The sequence below is a fragment of the Ovis aries genome, chromosome 6 (assembly GCF_016772045.2).
Source record: "Ovis aries strain OAR_USU_Benz2616 breed Rambouillet chromosome 6, ARS-UI_Ramb_v3.0, whole genome shotgun sequence".
Lineage (NCBI taxonomy): Eukaryota > Metazoa > Chordata > Mammalia > Artiodactyla > Bovidae > Ovis > Ovis aries.
This window is the reverse complement of record NC_056059.1, coordinates 6,192,501-6,209,554: the sequence shown is the minus strand read 5'-3', so window position 1 is coordinate 6,209,554 and position 17,054 is coordinate 6,192,501. Positions and strand designations below refer to the sequence as shown.

The following is a 17,054-nucleotide window of genomic DNA, read 5'->3' as shown; positions in this document are numbered from 1 at the left end:
GCAGTAACAGAGGAACACACTACTCACACACGCAAGAGCAGGGATGAATCACAAGCATGACACTAAGTGAAAGAAGGCAGACACGCAAGACTCCATACGGCGTGACTCCGCTTACGTGATGCGTATGACATTCTAGAGAAGGCAAGACACCAGCGACAGAAAACGGGTCAGGGCTGCCGGCAGCTGGGGGTTGAGGGAGGAGAAGATAACTACAGGGAGTGCAGCGAAGTGTCTGAGGGGACGGAAATGCTTTGCACCTTTTGAAAATTTTATTAGTGTTGTTATTAATTTGGCTGCACTGGGATCTTCAGCTGTAGCACGTGGGATCTAGTTCCCTGACCGAGGATCGAACCCCAGCCCCCTGCACTGGGAGGGCAGTCTTAGGCACTGGACCACCAGGGAAGTCCCAGATGCTTTGTATCTTGATGACAGTGGTAGTTACAGGACTGTACATGCACCTCTTAAAAACTCATCGAACTATACACTTAAAATGAGTGAATGTGATTACCTAACTGGTACCTCAGTACAGCAGGGGCTTTTGTTACTGTTGTTTTAGTTTAAGCACCCCACTCCAGTACTCTTGCCTGGAAAATCCCATGGACGGAGGAGCCTGGCAGGCTACAGTCCATGAGGTCGCAAAGAGTCGGACTCGACTGAGAGACTTCACTTCCTCACTGGCAGTTACAAAGACAGAAACATGTGTACCCAGAGGATGCTCTCTTGCAGAAAGGCAGTCTCCTCACCCTGGTGATTTTGTTGCATATTCTCATGGATTCCCTCAATCCTCAGTGTTCATGCAACTTAGATGTTTAACCAGAGCCATGATTTGGGCTAAGTCTCTCGACCAGTACAAAGTTGTTTCTCAGGCCATGGTTTTAAAACATACTTATAAACTAAAAGCTGAACATCACCTTCTTAAGTGCACACAATTACATCCTTGGTTTATAATTAGGGCAGCCAGATAAAACATAGGATGTCCAGTCAAATTTAATTTTAGATGAATAACAAATAGTTATTTTAGTATAACTACGTACCCCAATATTGCATAAGATATGCTCTCTATTTCTTTTATCTTGCAATCCAATTAAAGAACACCATTGGTCCATGTATGGTCTTTTCACTTTCATTTATTCATTCACAATTAATTAGCTAATTAATTATTTAATCTTATATATATGTTTTAGCTGCAGGTATTTTTAGTAATCATGGCTGTAACTACCTTAAGAAACCATGTAGCAAAAAAAAAAAAAAAGAAACCATGTAGCAGCTCTAAGGCACTGAGAAGGTATTTAGAAGACTGAGAAATTGCTGACTTGGGAACCTGTTCATCCAGCTGTGACTGCAGGCCGGGTGCACCCGCATCACCTCAGTGCTTGTGGGACAGACTCACTCAGGGCTCACCTAGACGACTGAACTCAGAACCTGCATTTTAAGATTCGACATGCATGTTCCTGTTTTGGAAGCACGGAGTTAGAGCACTGTATTTTAGCATACGTAGCGGGGATCAAAGGGAAGCTGACTCAAAGCACAGAAACTCCTTAGGAGAATATTTTAAAAGTTCAGGCATTACTTCAAGATCTGAATCATGGTACAGTACAGGTACCAGGAATGAAACTGAAAGACAGACACGGAAATGGGAAACACTAATAGAAAAAGAATCTGTGGAACTCGGTAAAAGACTGGATGGGCTGCCCAGGTGGCTCAGTGGTGAAGTACCCACCTGCCAGTGCAGGAGAGGAGATGCAGGTTCCACCCGTGGGTCAGGAAGGACCCACTCCAGTATTCTTGCCTGGAAAATCTGCAGACAAAGGAGCCTGGCGGGCTATAGTCCATGGGGCTGCAGGAGTCCCACAGGACTTAGTGACTGAACAACAACTGTGGTTTTGGTATTTCTAAATGCTCCACTGGTGATTCCACTTGCAGCCAAGCTTAAGAACCACAAATAGGAGCTCTTGCAATCTATTTGTTTTCAGGAAGAGAGATGATTTTCAACCCGGGCTACACTTTAGAATTATTTGAGAAGCTTTAAAAATGTATCAGTATCTACACCCTGCCCTTAGAGATTCTGATTTAATTTGTAACTTTTTAGAAGTTCCACAGTTGTTTGTAATGGGCACGCAGGGCTGAGAACACTCAAGTGAAGCATTCAGTTTAAATGATCATTTATTAACTATTTTTTTCAAATAAATGTAAAATGAAGAGAGAATTCAGTATGTACAGAATCCAAACCTTCTAATTAGGTGAAATATAAACCAACCTATTTTCATCTGCTTGTTATAATTTCACAATAAATTTTGCCTGGAGTTAGCTACAATATCCATTTTTTTCAAAACCTCATTTTGAGTAAAAAATAAAATCAGTTGATGACCACTGAGATTGGATAACCATTTATGAAACAAGCATTATTCAAGGGTTCAAAATATAATATGAAATAAATTGATTATAATCACAACCACAATTATATATCTTAGGATAGAGTAAGGTCTTCAGGAAACAGAGATAAAAAAATTTTATGTCTAAAATGTATTTCTAGGTAAAAGTAAATAATCAGGATACAATTCTATTACTGAAGTCTAAATAAAACACATCAAGCAGAACACTTAAGCACTTTCCAGTTAACTGCACTAAAGCATTATTTCAGAAGTATGAAAAGTAAAAAAAAAATTTTCAAAAAGAAAAATGCTTCCAAATGACCTTTGATAGAATGGAAAACTGGCTTACCTCTTCCCTATGATTCTTAATTGGCATACAAAGAATACTTTGTGTCCTGTAGCCTGTAATTTGGTCAACTTCGGCATTGAATCGAGGATCCTAGTAAGGAAGATGAAATTCAATTTAGTGACTGACTTGTTCAATGACTGATGTCATTTTTCTGATTTATAGGATTAGAGAAATCTAACCTTTGACTTACCTTGTTGCTCTGAATGTTAAATTTTATCACTGTAAAAGGTATCAAATCATATACGTACATATAATCTTTGACAAAGATAAGTTTAAAGTTTTTTAAGGAAGCTAGTGTTCATGAATAAATACAGATGCGAACAAATGTTAAAAAATAAAGAAAATTCAAAAAAGTAACCAATTTAGATAGTTTCACTTGAACTCCAGAAAGAGTGACAACTCTCTTCTTCTGTAATAAAATTTGCCTATTCCCATCTCATTGATTCTTCTGAAAAAGAAAAGCATCTCTGGTCTGAAGTTTTTTCCCATAAAACCCACCACCTCCAAAATGACCTTTGCAATACTGATGTTACTTCCCTTTAACGACCGACCTTGTTCTGTGAATAGAGGAGCATGATGGGCTAGTACACGGGGCCACAAAGAGCTGGACAAGACTGAGCATAACACGACAGCAACAAACGACTGTGTATCTATTACCTCAGGATTCTGTATTTCTATCTCAGATGTTCATAAGAATTAAAATCTTTTTTTATTTAATACAAGTGCATGGTCTTCATCAAACTATAAACAACTCCTTGATCTTCTGAATCTCTTTCCCCTTTCACAAAGTACGTCCTTGCACATCCAATAATCACAAAGGGCTTTTGAAATGTGTAAAAGTTCAAAATGTGGGTTAAAGAAAAAAAGATGCAGGCTATTTTCCATTAAATCAGATTAAGAAGATTAAAGGTAGGCTGTAAACTCCATGAGGGGCCTTTATTGGTTCATTGCTGTATTCCCAAGATCAACTCAGGAACTCAAAACCATTTGTTAAATAAATGAAGCAATTCATTACAACTGATACCACAGTTATCCAATGTGATCATTTTTAGCTTACCATAGCCTGAAACAAATCTTGTAGAGGTAGGAGGATAAACTCAAGGAATGGACAGATACTAGCATATGAGATACAATTAGAACGGAAGCAAACATACCAGAATATAAATATCTGAATGAATATTGTTCCCTTCAAAGCAACAGCCTTGGGAACTTACATACTCAACCTAATAATAGAATTATTGTTGTAAAAATTCTGCTTTTGGAATTCCCTTTGGAAAATATGGAGTAGTCACACTGGAAAAATCCTCATCTCTGAAGGGCATTTCTTTTTTTTTTTTTTTTAATTAGTCTAATGTCACACAAAGCCAAAGCTGTGAATGAAGTAAATGATTACACTAAATTCCATCAAACAAGGGTCAGAAATGAGGTCAATTTTCCCATTTATTTATTTATTTTTTTTTTGCGGGTCTTATATTTTTATTTTTTTAAATTTTAAAATCTTTAATTCTTACATGCATTCCCAAACATGAACCCCCCTCCCACCTCCCTCCCCCAGAGGGCCGAACTTGGCCTTAAAGACAAACTTTCAAAAGAAAAGTTACAAAATGGTGGCAAATCAACATAAACATTTTATATTACAAATGAACACTATTGCATTTTAATTTTTCTGCAAACACGGTCAAAGTTGTATTGAAAAGACAGAGAAAATCTTGCCTGAATGTTTCCAAAAAACAGTTTTAAATAACATGCTATATTGCAAGGTATCTAAAGAAAGCAGACAGGCTACTGATATGGATGAATTAAAAGAAGTTAAACATTATGAATTTATACAGGGAATTATTCCATAAGCTAATAATCAAAATATGAATGGAAATGCATCCTTAGCAATTATTTTGTTAATGAATATCTGAATTGCAAGACCAATTTATAAAGAAGAGGGTTAAACCCAGCAATCTAATCAAAGCAAGAGTTTGAAATGTATAGGACTTCCACAGATTTTTGTGTATACTGGAAGTTTAAAATAAACAGCAACCTTGGATTTCCCTCTTCTGTGAAAGAAGTAGGAGTAATGTCTGCCTCAAAATCACTTTAAAGAATCTTGGCATCTCAAAGAATTCGCCTTTAACAATGCACCAGTGCAAGGGCTACAAACACAGAGAACTTCTAACGCTTCTAGGCCCAGGAACCACGGAAAGAAAAATGGAGCACTACTATTACTATTGTTATTTCTTTCACTGTGGATGAGAACATGACAGTGGGGGGAAAAAAAACCACAAAGCTTAAATATCCATCTCCTATAAAAAACAACTATTAGCAGACTTGTCCTCCTGCTGGAAAATATCTGACCAGATCAAATAACTGAGATAGCTAAACCACACACTGTGCAGAGGAGAACGCAGATGGCTGCACTGCAGTAATCTCGCTCCTCCAGGCAGCGCTCTTCCCACCACGGAGAAGGCAGGTGGTCCCCAAAGCAGCCACGGTTCCAAATGGAGCTGAATTCAGGGCTGCTAAAGTGCTTTACAAATAACTGATGAAAGAAGAGAAGGGAAGGGCAAGGGAGAAAGGGAAAGATACACCCAACTGAAAGCAGAGTTCCAGAGAAGAGCAAGAAGAGACAGGAAGGCCTTCTTAACCGAACAATGCAAAGAAATAGCAGAAAACAACAGAATGGGAAAGACTAGAGAGCTCTTCAAAAAAACTGGATATATCAAGAGAACATTTCATGAAAAGATGGACACGAGGGACAGAAGCGGTATGGACCTAACAGAAGCTGAACAGTTTAACAAGAGGTGGCAAGAATACACAGAACTGTACCGGAAAGGTCTTAATGACCCAGATAACCATGATGGTGTGATCACTCACCTAGAGCCAGACATCCTAGAGTGTGAAGTCAAGAGGGCCTTAGGAAGCATCACCATGAATAAAGCTAGTGGAGGTGAAGGAATTCCATCTGAGCGGTTTCAAATCATACAAGGTGATGCTGTTAAAGTGCCACACTCAGATCAGCAAATTTAGAAAACTCAGCAGTGGCCACAGGACTAGAAAACGTGTTTTCATTTCAATTCCAAAGAAAGGCAATGCTAAAGAATTTTCAAGGTCAGCCGAGTCGCTCAGTCCTATCTGACTCTTGCGACCCCATGGACTGCAGCACACCAAGCCTCCCTGTCCATCACCAATTCCCAGAGTTTACTCAAACTCATGTCCATTGAGTCAATGACACCATCCAACCATCTCATCCTCTGTTTTCCCCTTCTCCTCCTGCCTTCAATCTTTCCCAGCATCAGCGTCTTTTCTAAGGACTCAGTTCTTTGCATCAGGTGGCTGAATATTGCAGCTTCAGCTTCAGCATCAGTCCTTCCAATGAATATCCAGGACTGATTTCCTTTAGGACCAACCAGTTTGATCTCCTTGCAGTCAAGGGACTCTCAAGAGTCTTCTCCAGCACCGCAGTTCAAAAGCGTCAGCTCTTTGGTGCTCAGCTTTCTTCATGGCCCAGCTCTCAATCTCTAAACTGCCATACAGCTGGGCTTCCCTCATAGCTCAGTCGGTAAAGAATCTGCCTGCCATGCAGGAGACCTGGGTTTGATTCCTGGGTCGGGAAGATCCCTTGGAGAAGAAAATGGCAGTCCACTCCAGTATTCTTGCCTGGAAAATCCCATGAACAGAGGAGCCTGGCAGGCTATAGTCCAAGGGGTCGAAAGAGTCAGACACGACTTAGTGACTAAACCACCACCACAGCTGTGCTCATTTCACATGCTGGCAGGGTTATGCTCAAAATCCTTCAAGCTAGGTTTCAGCAGTACATGAACCAAAAATTACTTCCAAATGTACAAGCTGGGTTTAGAAAAGTCAAATGAACCAGAGATCAAATTGCCAATATTTCTTTGATCACAGAGAAAGGAAGGGAATTCCAGAAAGAAAAAAAAAACATTTGTTTGACTATGCTTCTTTGACTATGTTAAAGCCTTTGACTGTGTGGATTACAACAAACTGGAAGATTCTGAAAGAGATGGGAATACCAGACCACTTTACCTGTCTCCTGAGAAACCTGTATGCAGGTTAACAAACAACAGTTGGAACCAGACATGGAATAAATGACTGGTTCAAAACCGGGAGAGAAGTGTGACAAGGCTGTATATTATCACCCTTAAATTGAATTAAATTAAATTGAATTGTAACAATTTAATAAAAATTGCTAAGTTTTATTTAACTTAAGGAGATCCAACCAGTCCATCCTAAAGGAGATCAGTCTTGAGTGTTCACTGGAAGGACTGATGTTGAAGCTGAAACTCCAATACTTTGGCCACCTCATACGAAGAATTGACTCATTTGAAAAGACCCTCATGCTGGGAAAGATTGATGGCAGGAGGAGAAGGGGACAACAGAGGATGAGATGGTTGGATGGCATCACCGACTCAATGGACATGAGTTTGGGTGGACTCTGGGAGTTGGTGATGGACAGGGAGGCCTGGCGTGCTGTGGCCCATGGGGTCACAAAGAGTTGGACACGACTGAGCGACAAAATGTATGCAGAGTACATAATGCAAAATGCTGGGCTGGATTTTTGAATCATATGCTGGACTCAAGATTGCTGGGAGAAATATCAACAACCTCAGAAATGCAGATGATACCGCTCTAATGGCAGAAAGTGAAGAGGACCTAAAGAGCCTCTTGATGAGGCTGAGAGAGGAGAGTGAAAAAGCTGGCTTGAAACTCAACATTCAAAACACTAAGGTCATGGCATCCAATCCCACCACTTCATGGCAAATAGAAGGAAAAAGTAGAAGCAGCGACAGATTTTATTTTCTTGGGCTCCAAAATCACCGTGGACAGGAACTGCAGCCATGAAATTAAGACGCTTGCTCCTTGCAAGGAAACCTATGACAAACCTAGACAGTGTATTAAAAAGCAGAGACATCACTTTGCTGACAAATATCTGTCTAGTCAAAGCTATGGTTTTTCCAGTGGTCATGTACAGCTGTGAGAGTTGGACCAGAAAGAAGGCTGAGCACTGAAGAATTGATGATTTATTACTGTGGTGCTGGAGAAGACTCTTGAGAATCCCTTGGACAGCAAGGAGATCCAACCAGTCAGTCCTGAAGGAAATCAGTCCTGAATATTCACTAGAAGGATGAATGCTGAAGCTGGTGCTCCAACAGTCTGGGCACCTGATACAAAGCCCCTCATTGGAAAAGCCCCTGATGCTGGGAAGGATTGAAGGCAGAAGGAGAAGGGGGCAGCAGAGGATGAGATGGTCAGACAACACCACAGACTCAGGGGACTGAATCTGAGCGAACTCCAGGACACAGTGGAGGACAGGGGACTCTGGCACGCTGCAGTTCATGCAGTCGCAGAGAGTCACACAAGACTTAGAGACTGAACACCAGCAATAACAAAAGGGCTGGGATGTGCGAGGCAAAGTACCTGATAAGACAGGCTGTGCTGTGGGTGGGGTAGGGCATAAAGGAGGAGCGGCAGAAGACAGTGGCTAGCCAGGTGGAACATGTACTTGGGAAGACTCTTGACAGAACAAGCAAAAATTACCTGTGGAAAGCTGAACGTGGAATAGTGCTACCAATTATGAAAATGTTTGAAGACACTGGGGTCCCACCCATCAGAGGTACCTTCCAATAATTTCACTGCCTGCAAGAATAAAGGTCAGCCCTGTTTTAAAAGAAGACAATATAATCCAATGACTTTCAACGAATAGTCACAATGTCCAGCCTACAATAAACAGTCACAACAAATGAAGAAATAGGAAACTGCAACCCATAGTGAAGAAAAAGAACAGTCAATAAAAAATGACCCCAGGATGATTCAGATATTGGAATTAACAACAAGGACTTCAAAGAAGCTATTATAAATGTACTTAAAAACTTAAAAATATGGTAATAATGAACAGATGAGAATCTCTGCAAAGAAAGAAAGAAAAGTCTTCTTAAAAAGCCTGATGGAAATTCCAGAACTGAGAAGTACAAAGTCTAAAATGAAGAGTCCAGATTTAACAGCAGATTGGATGAGTCAGTAGAAGGTGGATTGAGTCTGAAGGTAGACTGAGAAAGCACCTAATCAAAAAGACAGAGGAAAAAAACAGAAACTACGAGAAGTTAACAGAGCCTCAGTGTTCTCTGGGACAACATTAAATGGTCTAACACATATACAAGTGGAGTCCAAAGAGAAGAAAATGGGGCTGAAAAAAAATATTTAAACACATGGCCAAAAATTCCCTAAAGTCAGTGCAAACCTTAAACATATACACATAGTGTGGAAATGATACATAACATGAAACATGGAAGAAACGAAGGCTGGCTGACTTCTCATAGGAAAAGTGAAAACCAGAAAAAAGTGGGAAAACAGTTTAAATATTGAAAAAAAAAAAAAACACTACTGTTAACCGAGAAGTATCTTTGCAATAAAGATATCTTTCAAGATTATAGGCAAAATGATGGTTTAAACAAAATCAGAGAATTTGTCACCATCAGACCAATACTAAAGAAATACTAATGAAAGTTCTTCAGCCTGAAGAAACAGATTTCTACGGAAAGGAATAAAGAGCTTGGAACTTGGCCTGCACACAAGCACAAATATATCAACAATAACGAAATGGACCCAAAAAGATACTGCTGACATTTATGTCCACGAGTGTCCTGCCAACATTTCTCTCTAGGAGTTTTATGGTAACAGGTCTTACATTTAGGTCTTTAATCCATTTTGAGTTTATTTTTGTGTATGGTATTGTAGAATGTTCTAATTTCATTCTTTCACACGTAGCTATCTATTTTCCCAGCACCACTCATTGAAGAGACTGTCTTTTGTCCAGTGTATTCCTGCCTCTTTTGTTGTAGAATGGAATATTACTCGGTCATGAAAAAGAAGAAATAATGTCATTTGCACAACGTGGATGGATCTAAGATTATCACACTAAATGAAGTAAGCCAGACAGAGAAAGGTAATTATGACACTGCTTATATGTGGAAGCTTTAAAAAAACCAAAAAGACACAAATTAACTTATTTACAAAACAGAAATAGATCTATACACATAGAAAACAAACTTATGGCTATCAAAGGGGAAAATGGGGCAATAAATTAGGTGTTTGGGATTAATAAGCTGTATATAAAAAAGATAACCAATAAGGGCCTACTGTAAACCTGGAGAACTATATTCAATATTTTATAATAACCTAAAAGGAAAAAAATCTGAAATATATGTGTATGTGTACATATATATATATACACACACATAACTTTACCACTGTGCTATACATCTGAACATGCCACTGTAAATCAAGTATACTTCAGTTAAAAAAAGAAGGAAGCCTGGTTCTTCATTTTTGGAGGAAGAAAACAAAAGGTACCTTGAAGTGTTAGATTGAAATCAGAGGTAAGAATTTATTGTTTATAATATAATGGGTAGCTAGCTATAGGAATAAATAAAATATTAGTGTATGTTAGTCTGTGTATTTTTTCTCTAGCTCTATCTGCTGAAAAACTAGTAGCAATGAGCATGCCTAGTGCCTAGATCTTGGTTTTAGAATACCATCCCTTCCACTGAGAGGAACCAGATTCCCTAGGTCTACGGCAAGGAAAGTGTTAGGTAAGTCTAGAACATCCTGCTAAGTAGTTAAAACTTTCAGCTCCCCCAGAAAGCAAGAAAATGCCAAGAGTGATGTGGGAACATATCAAAAAGACATCGGTTCAGTCACTCAGTTGTGTCCAATTCTTTGCGACCCCATGGACTGCAGCACGCCAGGCCTCCCTGTCCATAACCAACTCCCAGAGTTTACTCAAATCATGTCCGTTGAGTTGGTGATGCCATCTAACCGTCTCATCTTCTGTCGTCCCCTTATCCTGCCACCTTCAATCTTGCCCAGCATCAGGCACCTTTCATATGAGTCAGCTCTTTGCATCAGGTGGCCAAAGTATTGGAGTTTCAGCTTCAGCATCTGTCCTTCCAATGAATATTCAGGACTGATTTCCTTGACTGATGGACTGGTTGGATCTCCTTGCAGTCCAAGGGACTCTCAACAGTCTTCTGCAACACCACAGTTCAAAAGCATCAATTCTTCAGCGCTCAGTTTTCCTTATTGTCCAACTCTCATATCCATACATGACCACTGGAAAAACCATAGCTTTGACTAGACAGACCTTTATTGGCAAAGTAATGTCTTTGCTTTTTAATGTGCTGTCTAGGTTGGTCACAGCTTTTCTTTCAAGGAGCAAGAGTCTTAATTTCATGGCTGTAGTCACCATCTGCAGTGATTTTGGAACCCCAAAAAATAAAGTCTGTCACTGTTTCCATTGTTTCCCCATCTATTTCCCATGAAATGATGGGGCCAGATGCCATGATCTTCGTCTTCTGAATGTTGAGTTTTAAGCCAACTTTTTCACTCTCTTCTTTCACTTCCATCAAGAGGCTCTTTAGTTCTTTGCTTTATGCCATGAGTGTGGTGTCATCTGCACATCTGAGGTTATTGATATTTCTCCTGGCAATCTTGATTCCAGCCTGTGCTTCATCTAGCCTGGAGTTTTGCATGATGTACTCTGCATATAAGTTAAATAAGCAGGGTGACAATATACAGCCTTGACATACTCCTTTCCCAATTTGGAACCAGTCTGTTGCTTCATATCTGGTTCTAACTGTTGCTTCTTGACCAGCATACAGATTTCTCAGGAGGCAGGTCAAGTAGTCTGGTATTCCCATCTCCTTAAGAATCTTCCACAGTTTGTTGTGATCCACACAGTCAAAGGCTTTGACATAGTCAATAAAGCAGAAGCAGATGTTTTTCTGGAACTCTCTTGCTTTTTTGATGATCCAATGGATGTTGGCAATTTGATCTCTGGTTCCTCTGTCTTTCCTAAATCCAGCTTGAACATCTGGAAGTTCACGATTCATGTATTGTTCAAGCCTAGCTTGGAGAATTTTGAGCATTACTTTGCTAGCATGTGAGAGATGAATGCAATTGTGCAATAATTTGAACATTCTTTGGCACTGCTTTTCTTTGGTATTTACACAATATCAAAATAAATTCCCTTAAGATATTAATTAATTACAACGGGAAAAGTGTATCTTTGTAGTGAAACACTTAGTGGACACCACTTTAACCCACTTACCAAGTTTAACATCATCAAAAATGTGCTAAAGTAACATCGTGTGCTACCTGGTAACACATGCTAAGAAGGTCTGTGGTATAATTTAAAAAAACATGTTTGGTCTGGCATTAGATCTCTTCAAACCCTTGGAATTACCTGACTGATAGTTTTCTTATATTCATAACAGGCCCCTGCCAAGCATACCTGAGCTCACGCTGATGCAAAGTCTCATGGGGGAGAAGGCCTCAAATAGCTTCAGGACAGGGGCTGGCTGCCAGGAAAACCAGCTGGGTGATTAGAGGGTCAGAACACTCAGCCCTGCCACTGGATAAGGAAGAGGGGCCTGGAGATTGAGTCCAATCAACAATGGTCAATAACTGAATGACCCATCCCTACATACTGAAAAGAAAGTCAGATTGAGGGAACTTTTGGGTAAAGGGGATCTACCATGTGCTGGGATGGTGTTGCCATAGAGGGTGGACAAGGAAGTTTTGTGTCCCCTGCCTCTCACTCCTTGCCCTTTGTATCTCTTCTATTAGGCTATTTCCGAGTGCTATCCTTTATAAACATACAGCTGTAATCTTAAGTGTGGCACTTCCCTGAGTTCTGCGTCATTCCGGCAAATCACTGAACCCGAGTGGGGAACCTTTGCATTTTCAGTCAGCCCAAAACACATGTGGCTAGCCTGGGGCCCTTCTTACGGCTGGCATCTTAAGTGGGACAACACTGTACAACAGGGTCCCTAACCTCGGGGTCTGCACTCACTCCAGGCAACTAGTGTCAGGACTGAGCTGGACCATGGGACACCCCAGCTGGTGCAGAGGTGAAGAACTGATCGTCGTCTGTAAAGCCAAACGAGGTTGAAAGAACGTTCGTGGTGTTCCTGCCAAAAGCGCCTAACTTGAATCTATTCAAGAAAAACATTCTACAAGATAACTGGCCTGTCTCCTTCCAAAATACATGTCAAGAAAGAGAGAAGCACTGAGAAGCTACTCCAGAATTAATGGAAACTAACAAGATAGGACAAATACGTGCAATATGTAACCTTGAGTTAGAGCCTTGAACAGAGGGGAAAAAAAATCACTGCAAAGGACATTCATGGGGCAACTGACCAAAATTGTCTATGGAATGTTAGCTAAGAGCTTTGTATCAAAAAATTTCCAGATTTTGATAAAAGTATGACAAGTGTGTTAAGACAATACTCTTGTTAGGAAATATGTATAGCAGTTGCTTCTCAGCCTTTTAGCTAAGATCAAGTGCAGTATCTGTTCTTATCAGAAAATACATATAGTAAAAATGTCTCCAAATGGCTCAGAAAAAAATAATATGCATGCATTACTTACATGCATTACACACAGAAAAAGAAACTAATAAAGCAAATGGGGCAAAATATAAACAATTAGAGAATCTGGGTAGAGGGTATATACCCAAGTTTCTGATACTGGTCTTGCAACTTTTCTATAAGCTTGAAATCATATAAAGATAAACATAACAGAAAAGAAAAAAGGAAATAACCAACTAGATTTGCCAAATTATATGCTGGCCTTCTTCCACAAAGTGGAATATCTAAAGATTACTAGAGCATTTAACAAAGATACAGCAGTTCCCAAACTCTGTTCCCTAGGACACAATTACAACATTACAAATGTTTCAAAATTGGTAATTTATTAAAATTAGGACAGTAGCTATTGTTATTTCTTTCTTCTGAAATTCATTTTGGAAGTAATTTTATTCATCAGAAATTGACCTGAGTAGCACCCGAGACCTGCACGATGAGAGATGGTGAAGACGTATTTATCTGAAGAAGGACTGAAGAGGGGGTGCTGAGGCTGCAGCAGGAAGAGCTGCAGCTCGAGGGTAAAGCCCACCTGAGTGGCAATGCGACCCTTCCCCAAGAACCCTCCAATTTCTCTCCCTAAAAATCATGGTGTCCATGCTGAGGCTGCCCCATGGAAACAAGAGACGGGTCTAAGTTTTGCATTCCTGTTGACTTAGGAAATAAAAGGGTTATGTAGACAATATAAATCCTTTGACACAGGAAATCTTGGGAGGCGTAAGGCTTCCACCAGACACAGAACCAGGGCTTCAAGGCAATCTGTAATAGTTAATTTTATGTGTCAACTTGATGGCTAAGGGACGCCCAAACGGCTGATAACACGTTATTTCTAGGTGTGTCTGTGAGGATGTCCCCAGAGGAGACAAACATCTGAATCAGTAGAATGAGTAAAGAAGGTCTTATCAATGCCAGTGGGCATCATCCAATCCCTTGAGTAGGCAGAGGAAAGAAGGACGAATTCGCTCTGTTTGAACTAAGATATCCATATTCTTCTTGCCCTCTTGCAGTCCACCAGAGCTCCCGGCTCTAAAGTTTTTGATTCAAACACAGACCAGAGTTACACCGCTGGCCCCCCTGATTCTTAGGCCTGCAGACTCTGAGTTATACCATCAACCACACCAATCCTGGTTCTCCAGCTTGCAGATGGAAGGCAGACTGTGGAACTTCTAAGCCTCCATACCCAAGTGAGCTTATTCCTACAATAAACCACTTCTTATTTATCTCTATATATCCTACTGGTTCTGTTTCTCTGAAAAGCACTGAGGGATACACAATCTGATCTAAATACTGGATGATGTCTAGTGTTCAAGTATTAGGAAAATTCCAACACATTTATATAAGTTGTTCTGATCATTGTGTCAATGCCTTATTATTAATAAATGCTGTGCCACATTCAAGAAAGCTGCATGAATGATGGCCTGATAGAGGAGGAGACGATGTGTTGACTGGACCTCACTGACATCTGTGGTGTAACTGAAACTCACTGGTCTAAGCTGCGGATCATGTCATGTTTTAAATATGTGAATGTATTATTTTATCAGTAATAAAACAGTTGAATTCCCAAATGTATACCATTCTGTTACAAAGTTTTAAAATGGGAATCAAATGTTGACCATTTCTTAAAATCAATTCATCTAAGAGACTTTTTTCTTCTTAGCTTCAATCTGAACGCTACTTTATCTCACGGCCACTGCTTGGCTTTCTACTGCTGCACTACACCTTCTAAGTATTCTGCAGTCATGTAAGCTGAAGAAATGCTGCTATGCAGTGTCATTTTTACAGATTACATATCTAAGAAATGTGCAGGACTAAGAAAACACAGAACATGCTTTCATATTTTGACCATTTCCACAAAAGGCTATGAGACAGTATTCTGAATACTACTAATTATGAGTGGGCTGAGCAATGAACTGCGTGTGTGCTCAGCTGCTCAGTTGTGCCAACTCTTTGAGACCCCATGGACTAGCCCATCCAGCTCCTCTGTCCATGGACTCTTGCAGGCAAGAATACTAGAGCGGGTTGCCATCCCCTTCTCGGGGATCTTCCTGACCCAGGGACTGGACCCGTGTCTCCTGCATTGGTAGGCAGGTTCTTTGCCACCGAGCCACCAGGGAAGCCAAGTAATGAATTATCCACTAGCCAACTGATTTTCACTGTTAATACCAACGTAAATTACATCACAATCAATCCCACTAATGAAATTCTGTGCCAGGAAGAACTTCTGCAAGGCCACTATAAACGCAGATCGAGGGTGTCAAGGGTGGAGTAGCAACATGAGAAATCCACCAGGCTAAGGGGCTTCACCCTGCTGCTGCTGCTAAGTCGCTTCAGTCGTGTCCGACTCTGTGCGACCCCATAGATGGCAGCCCACCAGGCTCCCCCATCCCTGGAATTCTCCAGGCAAGAACACTGGAGTGGGTTGCCATTTCCTTCTCCAATGCATGAAAGTGAAAAGAGAAAGTGAAGTCGCTCAGTCGTGTCCGACTCTTAGTGACCCCATGGACTGCAGCCTTCCAGGCTCCTCCGTCCATGGGATTTTCCAGGCAAGAGTACTGGAGTGGGGTGCCATCGCCTTCTCCGGGGCTTCACCCTGGGGCACTGCAAATCAAGGGCACTGGGCCTATTTTAGGCAAGAATTAAATTACCGCTCACTGCAAAACAGAAATTACACAATATTATTGGGTTGGCCAAAAAGTTCTTTCAGACTTTATGTAACAGCTTATGAAAAACTCAGACTTTTTCAGCAACCCCAAAACTCTAAAGATGGTAAAGAAATTAAATAAAATTGATATCAGTGAAGAAATCCTCAGTGCTGGTGAAGTTTAAGACAAGGCAGACAAATGAAGGCTTTCTCAGCAAAACTGAAGCAGATTTATGGCCCTCCTCTACCACTGCCACCTAAGACGGAAGGGGATTCAGCCAATTTGGCAGCTGTGCCCTTAATACCCCTCTTGGCGTCTGCTACGGTGTGCCGTTATTTACAGAGCTCAAAGAGGTCATGGAGATGGCTCCGTGAAAAACCAAAATTGAAAACACTGCTGGTGTAGAGTGGATTTTGAAAGCTATCTCAGGATTTAACATATGTGAACTATCACATATCTCCTCAGACCCCTACCCTCAGAATTCCTCACCAGTCACCACTATTTACTGACCCAACTTCAAAACCTGAGGCATCTCCAACTTTTCTTCTCACTTCCATCTCCTACTAGCTTCCAAGTCTGGCAGATTCAACTGCTTCTGCAATCCATTTCCTCCTCTTGATCTCGAAGGCCAGTGCCCTGGTTTAGGTCCTTACTTCCTCAGCCTATTAAAATAGCCTCTCCTACCAGTTCCCAGTATTTTTCCACCTAATTCACTTTATGACCACCATAATATTCATCATTCTAAAACAGTCTGAATCACACCAGTCCCCCTTTCAAACCATCTTCAATTATTCCTCATGGCTCTGAATCAAATACATACTCCTCAGCTGGGCATTCAAGACCTCAGTGATCTCCAGTAGCTCCTCAAAATCTACACTATCCCCCACATATATCCACACAAGCACCACATGATCCAGCTTCCCATCTTCAAAATTCTCTTTACACCTGGCTCTTACCATGCACACAACTGAATCTACTCAAATCTTACCCATCCTCCAGGGTCTGAGTCAATCATTGCTTCCTCAAAGAAACCTCTCTCCATCTCCCCAGTTACCTGTGATCTTCTACTTCCCTGAACCTAACACATTTTTCCTGGCTCTGTTATGACCTGCTTTCTACTCTACTTATTTATCTCCTCTACCACAATCTTCTCTTAATCAACACTTATTAGGACTTGTCTCTGTGCCAGGCACTGTACTAGGCACCAGGAGTACAGGGCTGAACAAAACATCTCTGACCCCTCAAACTGCACAGAGGAGCC

At 40.7% G+C, this 17,054-nt stretch overlaps 1 protein-coding gene and 1 pseudogene across 6 annotated transcripts in view; one reads left to right on the top strand and one right to left on the bottom strand.

Annotated features, from left to right (window-relative positions):
• Nucleotides 1–17,054, bottom strand: part of PDE5A (phosphodiesterase 5A) — a 149,040-nt gene that overhangs the window by 107,675 nt on the left and 24,311 nt on the right. For all 6 annotated transcript variants that reach the window (XM_004009586.6, XM_042251114.2, XM_012179413.4 and 3 more), the window contains exon 3: nt 2,722–2,811. In XM_004009586.6, coding sequence (XP_004009635.1) covers nt 2,722–2,811 — 90 coding nt within the window. The remainder of the gene's footprint in view (nt 1–2,721; nt 2,812–17,054) is intronic.
• Nucleotides 13,042–13,172, top strand: LOC114115465 (U2 spliceosomal RNA; annotated as a pseudogene).